The sequence below is a fragment of the Leptonychotes weddellii genome, chromosome 3, assembly GCF_054177405.1.
Source record: "Leptonychotes weddellii isolate Sample4059 chromosome 3, ASM5417740v2, whole genome shotgun sequence".
NCBI lineage: Eukaryota > Metazoa > Chordata > Mammalia > Carnivora > Phocidae > Leptonychotes > Leptonychotes weddellii.
Window position 1 is genome coordinate 40,427,340 of NC_138371.1, and position 7,852 is coordinate 40,435,191.

The window sequence follows — 7,852 nt, forward strand, 5'->3', positions numbered from 1 at the left end:
AAGTGCTGCATTGCCAGTCATAAAACACATTATCTCCTTATTCTAAGTTCAGAGATTTTTCTACAGCTGACATTATCCTCTTGGTAATAAACAATGAAGAAACAGAGCTTCTGAGTAATATTAATCTGCAACTTTAGAATAGGAAATAACAATAATAATCGGCCAAAAAGTGAGCACAATTTTTATATTAGTAAAAAACATTAAATTATTTCAAAATAATTCCACGTGTAATATAACATTATAATAAGTTGATTTTTAACATGACCTAAGAATTTAATCAGGAAAACAAGTTTCTCAAATTATAGCTAAAAATCTTTTACTAGTAGCACAATCTTACCTTTTCTTCTAATTCAGGTCTTCCTTATTTAAATTCATATTTCCCTAATTACACAGCACTAAACATAATTTAATAAAATAAATAAAATTCTTTTTACTTCAAATGCCTGCCTAAGTAATAGATAATCATTTTAACTTTTGAGGAAGCAATATTTCAACTTTTTAAGTATGAAGTGTAAAACTAAGATTTACTTATTTAAATTACAACTTGAGTTTCACATATAAAGATTAGTAAGATTTAAGTGTACTTTCTATTATTGTTAACATAGACTTTAATTCTTCAAATGTCACATATATCTTTCATTATTTGTCGATTTATTTTTTTTATGAAGTAGTCGAATGAATCAGCTCACCCTTGACTGTAACAAAATACTGTTTGGTGACTTGTGACAGACAGGGTTTTAACCTCTGACAGCGAGATTCATTGTGGAGCAAGAGCCAATCATAGATCCTGACGACACTTGTCTCATCAAAGTTGGAATATAAAAAGCCACTTGGAATACAGTATAAAAGATTCACTGGTGTGGCAAGTTGTCTCTCAGACTGTACAGGCATTAAAATTTTGCTTGGCATTACTCAAAAGCAAAACAAAAGTAAAAGGAAGAAATAAGAACAAGAAAAAAGATTGTACTGATTTTAAAATCATGCAGAAACTGCAAATCTATGTTTATATTTACCTGTTTATGCTGATTGTTGCTGGTCCAGTGGATCTAAATGAGAACCGTGAGCAAAAAGAAAATGTGGAAAAAGAGGGGCTGTGTAATGCATGTACTTGGAGACAAAACACTAAATCTTCGAGAATAGAAGCCATAAAAATTCAAATCCTCAGTAAACTTCGTCTGGAAACAGCTCCTAACATCAGCAAAGATGCTATAAGACAACTTTTGCCCAAAGCTCCTCCGCTCCGGGAACTGATTGATCAGTACGATGTCCAGAGAGATGACAGCAGTGATGGCTCTTTGGAAGATGATGATTACCACGCTACGACCGAAACGATCATTACCATGCCCACCGAGTGTGAGTAGCCCTCTTAGTGTATATCAGCAATTCTGCTGACTGTGGTTCTAGTGTTTATGAGAAACAGATCTATTTTCAGGCTCTTTTAACAAGCTGTTGGCTTGTATGTAAGTAGGAAGGAAGAGTTTCTCTTTTTCAAGATTTCATGAGAAATATACTAATGAGACTGAAATCTGCTGCATTATTTGTTTTGTTGGAGATCTAAAAAGCCAAAAGGAAATAAAAAATAAATGCTTGCATGGCACTCATGTTTAGTTTAATCTGACAAATATAACATGCTTATGATTTCACAGCTGAGTACCACCAAGGCAATGATTGGGAGATACTGCAAGCAATGTTAAAACCTTACATGAATTTTCATAATTGCATTTAGTTGCCTGAAATGTGCATTTGTAATAACAAGGTTTTTTTCCCTCTAATAATAGAGAAAGGTCTTCCTTTGAGCATTTGCAAAATGCCTAGAATGACTTCCGTTATTCAAAACTATTTCTCACAGTGTTTTTATGTTCTTCACAAATTATAATATTTAATCTTGAAAGCTATGACACTGGAGAATATAAAAAAATGTTTTAAAAAATTTAATATATTAGGAAGACCAATGATGAAGTAAACATAGCATAATGATAATCATGAGCTAATTATCAGGAAATGCCTGGGAAATAAACATTTTAATTAAATAGGTTATGGCTCACAGAGTCCCACTTATACCTTGACCATGGCACAATTGTTGAGAGTCCCCGGTGTGCCTATTTCCAGGCAGGCACATTGCTTAATAACCCTCTAAAATATTGTTTTAGTCTCATAAGAGGGAGGAAGCTATTACCTATAGTATCTACCTTGCTTCTGAAAGATAATAGATTTCATACCATTCCTGTTGGAGTCACTTCAAAACTATACTCAAGGAAAGGCAGAAAGGCACCTTAACAGAGAAGGCAAGACAAGAAAGATTTCATACTCTATGTCTGGTCTTGCTTTAAACAGTGCTTTTTACACTGTAAACCAGACTCGGAACAGTTTCAAATATTGTTTTCCTTATTAGGTAATCACGTTATAATGCAACAAATAATTTTCCTTTAAGACTCTACTATCAAACAGTCCTGGAGGAGATTTCCCTTATTTGTAAACAATCTTGGAAAAACAAAAGGAAAGAAACTGCTAGTGCTTCTGCTTACAATGACAACCTGTCTCTAAAGACAGTATTTTCTAACTTTTGAGATAGCTGGAATGTAACATTCACATTTTTGTGCTAATTAACTGATTTGTTTTGTTCCTTTAGGGTTATTCCAGAGCCAAAACATAACAGATGTGCTATATTTTCTACTAATTCCCCAGGCTCAGTTAGTTGCTCAGTGTGTCTTGTCCCCAGGTAATTCAGGCCTGGGGGAAGGGTTCCTTCTTCCAGACTGATTGGTACAGCTGCTCCGTAAGTGTAACTACTCAGATTCCCAAAGAATTCTAAGTGGATGTTCCTCCACGGTGTCTCTTGTTCTCTCTAATCATCATCATTTTAAAATTTCATCCACTGTTCATTCTTTCATAGAATTCTCCTTAGTCCACGGTTTTCTGGAGAGGGAGTAGATTCCTCATAAATAGCTGAAAAAATATATATCTAAAAAATTCTGAAAAGCTGGAGTAATTATTTTCTTTGATATTTTTCTGAATTATGAATGAAATTCTGCATGGCTTTTCACTTTAAAATATGCATTTACTATTCCAGTGGAAAAAAATGCTTACCAATTAATATAAAGGGACTTGTTCATTTTTTATGAGAAATAATTTCAATAACTATTTTTCTTTTCTTATTCATTTATAGCTGATCTTCTCACGCAAGTGGAAGGAAACCCCAAATGTTGCTTCTTTAAATTTAGCTCTAAAATACAATATAATAAAGTAGTAAAGGCCCAACTGTGGATATATCTGAGACCCGTCAAGACTCCTACAACAGTGTTTGTGCAAATCCTGAGACTCATCAAACCCATGAAAGACGGTACAAGGTATACTGGAATCCGATCTCTGAAACTTGACATGAACCCAGGCACTGGTATTTGGCAGAGCATTGATGTGAAGACAGTGTTGCAAAATTGGCTCAAACAGCCTGAATCCAACTTAGGCATTGAAATCAAAGCTTTAGATGAGAATGGTCATGATCTTGCTGTAACCTTCCCAGGACCAGGAGAAGATGGGCTGGTAAGTGATAACTGAAAATAACATCTAACAACAAACATTGTTACGTTTTAATTCATCATGTGAATGAGTAATAGTGGAAAAAGTCACTACCCATTTCCTATGCTTATAAGCCAGACAAAGGTATCTTATCCCTATGGTAGCCCTGTACCCAATAAAAGTAGGTGCCTAATTTCATATCCTATGAAACACGCTCTTGATACTTTTATTTTGCATGAAGATTAAAAAAACAGTTATGCCATAGTCCTTAACTTCTGAGGGAGTTCTTTTGAATTGGAGATGAAATATAAAGTTCTTTTCATTGATATGCTACATGATTACATGAATAAAAACATGAAATCTTCATAGTGGATTCTACTACATATCCAACAAATTAAAACATTTTTTTCCTCAGAAGAATGCCAAGTGTGTTGAAATTTTTTGGATTAAATAAGCAGAAAAAACAAACTTGAAAAATTATAATGAAAACAAAATGCTTTTATTTATAGCAGTTAACTAAGTATGATATGTTTAGGCTTACATCTTATTAAATATACAATACTTAAGGTCCGTCATGATAAATATGTTTATTATTTTGCAGACTGTTTATGCACTAATGTATATGTAGATTACTTTGTGAATTACCCCTAATAAAATTAAAATTTCCAGCTTAGTTAACCTTTGTCACCTAGCTTATTTCTAAGCTGCCTTACCATTTTTGTGCAAGAGTTTACTTAGGTAATGCCAACTAATTTAATATCAGGCCAAGAAGATGACAATACTTTACATATTATAAAAATCTATAAAAACCACTTTTAATCCTAGTATAAATTTAGAGTTACTCTTCTGGCTTACCTGTGCTTTCCCAAACTTACTTAATATGACCATACATTTTGCTTCCATCTAGTGACATAATTTAGAACAAAAGATTATACTTGCAAACAATAAATGTTATCCTTTTAGTTCTTAAAGGGTCTTGGTTATAAAGAGTCTATAATCAGTAAGTCAGTCTACTTTGAATAAAAACATATTATTTAGAAGATTACATAATTTTCCAAATGATTAATTTTTCTTTGAATATGCTACATAAAATGTGATTGACTCACAAAATGATGCTATTTTTTATAATATTAAATAACAATAATTACCAGGTCTATTTTGATTTTGATATAGGATAAAAACTATTATTAATTATTTAAGAAAGTATTTTTTTTTACAGATAGCATTTTAATGATCAAAGTTGGTAATGTGACAACTTTTAGGTATATTAAACAGATTATTATTAAACAAATTAAACATAATTATTAATGACACATTCCTCAGATTTTTCCATATAAAAGGATAAGTCTCAAATGTATTAAAAGACTGGGGCAAGGGAGGAACTAGCAAATTATTGTTTAAATATATGAACAGAAACATTTTTCAGTGAAAGACTAAAATGAAATAATATTGTATCTTCTGATTCTGTTCCTTGCTCTCTTAAGAGTTTTTCTTTCCAACTCAACATGCATACCACTACTTTCATTACCCTGCCTTTCTTTTTCCTATTACAATCCATATAGTGTTGGGAGGTAACTATTTGCTCTGGTTTTAATAGCCAATTTTCCCCAAGTATAGATCTAGGGAACAGAGGATGGATGAGTATACCTATTCCTCCAGGAGTCATCAGACATGTTTAGCCAACATATCTCATCAGGAAGAGAGAGAACTAACCTCTTCCTTCCTCCATCCTGTCTTCCCTCCTCTTCCCCTCTCCTCGCTCCATCCCTTTATTCCCATAAATATTGTCAGAGCATCTATTACGTGCCAGGAAGCTGGGGAAAACAGAAATTAAGAAGACATAGGTCTGACCACAGGGAATTGGAATTGCTGCTATATTCTTATGAGCCATAAGGGAAGAATCAAGCCTAGTGCAAATTAAAATTCCTTAATGCTGTGTCTTTAAAAAATAAATGTGGCATAAGCAAAATGATTAGTTTCTTCAATAATGACTTCTTGAGGTAGGAAAGTGTTCCGGGACCTCTTCATATTATTGATTGTTCTTTTCCTTTTCACACAGAATCCATTTTTAGAAGTCAAGGTGACAGACACACCAAAAAGATCCAGAAGAGATTTTGGGCTTGATTGTGATGAGCACTCAACAGAATCTCGTTGCTGTCGTTACCCTCTAACTGTGGACTTTGAAGCTTTTGGATGGGATTGGATTATTGCACCCAAAAGATATAAGGCCAATTACTGCTCTGGAGAGTGTGAATTTGTGTTTCTACAAAAGTATCCTCATACTCATCTTGTACACCAAGCAAACCCCAGAGGTTCAGCAGGCCCCTGCTGTACTCCCACAAAGATGTCTCCAATTAATATGCTATATTTTAATGGCAAAGAACAAATAATATATGGGAAAATTCCAGCCATGGTAGTAGATCGCTGTGGGTGCTCATGAGATTTATATCTGGCTCATAACTTCCGAAAACATGGAAGGCCTTCCCCTCAACAATTTTGAAACTGTGAAATTATATACCACAGGCTATAAGCCTAGAGTATGCTACAGTCACTTAAGCATAAGCTCAGTATATGGACTAAAAGAGATAAGATATGCAATGGTTGCCATTTAACCATCAAAATAAATCATACAATAAAAAGTCTTACTGATTTCCAGAGTTTTTGAACAAGGAGATCAAATTACATTTATGTTCATATATATTACAACATATCCAGGTAAATGAAAGCAATTCTCCTTGTGTTCTGGTGAATTAAAGGAGTATGCTTTAAAGCCTATTTCTTTACAGTATCATTTAATATCTACAGAAAAATCTATATGTAGTATTGGTGAAATGCAGGATTGTTACATACCATCATTTGAATCATCCTTAAACACTTGAATTTTTATTGTATAATAGCATACTTGGTAAGATGAAATTCCACAAAAATAGGGATGGTACACCATTTGCAAGTCCCCATCCCTATTATGATCTGTACAGTACATTAACAATCCATGCCAATGGTGCTAATACAATACGCTGAATGGCTGATATTACCAGGTTTATCAAATAAAAAAACATTCAGTAAAATAATAAGTTTCTCCTTTCTTAAGGTGCATTTTCATACACCTCCAAATGGGGAATGGATTTTCTTTAATGAAAGAAGAATCATTTTTCTAGAGGTCAGCATTTAATTCTGTAGCATACTTGAAGAAACTGCATTATCTTAAAAGGCAGCCAAAAAGTATTCATTTTTAATCAGGATTTCAAAATTACAGCCTGCCTTTGCAACACTGCAGTTTTTATGATAAAATAATGGAAATGACTGATTCTATCAATATTGTATAAAAAGTTTTGAAACAATTGCATTTATATAATATGTATACAATATTGTTTTGTAAATAAGTGTCTCCTTTTTTATTTACTTTGGTATATTTTTACGATAAGCACATTTCAAATTAAGTATTAAGGCACAAAGACATGTCATGTATCACAGAAAAGCAACTGCTTATATTTCAGAGCAAATTAGCAGATTAAATAGTGGTCTTAAAACTCCATATGCTAATGGTTAGATGGTTATATTACAATTATTTTATATTTTTTTACATTATTAACATTCACTTATGGATTCATGATGGCTGTATCATGTGAATGTGAATTTCAATGGTTTACTGTCATTGTATTCAAATCTCAACGTTCCATTATTTTAATACTTATAAATATTATTAAACATACCAAAATGATTTAACTCTATTATCTGAAATGCAAAATAATAAACTGATGATAGCATAACAGAATTGTTAATTTTATTTTATAATTTGATAATGAATATATTTCTGCATATATTTACTTCTATTTTGTAAATCAGGATTTTGTTAATCAAATTCATTGTACTTATGACTAAGTGAAATTATTTCTTATGCCTAATGTGTAGAAACAATATAAATTATATTAAAGTGTTTTCACCTTTTTTGAAAGACACAACAGTTTTATGTTATAATGACTAATTCTGGATTTCTGACTTCACTTTACTATAAAAGTATAATGGTTTAGCATAAAAGTTTGGTTTGGGAATTTTAGCTCTGCTACTGGAGTTCTCATGAGTGAAATTCCTGTTAAATTGGTTCTGGTTGAGTTGTTTTAAATATACGAAAGCAAGGACTAGTTATATTTGTTTCATTTCTCTTTATCTTGACCTGAAAACTATTTATATGTTTTCATAGGTTCAATTTCCAAATGCATTGCAGTTGGCAAGGGTATATAGTCCTAGAGTTACAAGTTCTAAAGAAACCACAGGGACACTGGGAAGCTGCATTTTTTTTCTTAGCATTTAATGATACTGGCACATTTATCTGAGC

The 7,852-nt window shown here is 32.5% G+C and overlaps 1 protein-coding gene across 1 annotated transcript; it reads left to right on the forward strand.

Moving 5' to 3' along the window:
- Positions 1-831: 831 nt before the first annotated feature.
- Positions 832-7,645, forward strand: MSTN (myostatin). Its single transcript, XM_006726961.3, has 3 exons — positions 832-1,353; positions 3,167-3,540; positions 5,576-7,645. Exons 1-3 carry the CDS (start codon positions 981-983, stop codon positions 5,954-5,956), a joined length of 1,128 nt encoding a protein of 375 aa, XP_006727024.1. The 5' UTR covers positions 832-980; the 3' UTR covers positions 5,957-7,645.
- The last annotated feature ends 207 nt before the right edge of the window (positions 7,646-7,852 follow it).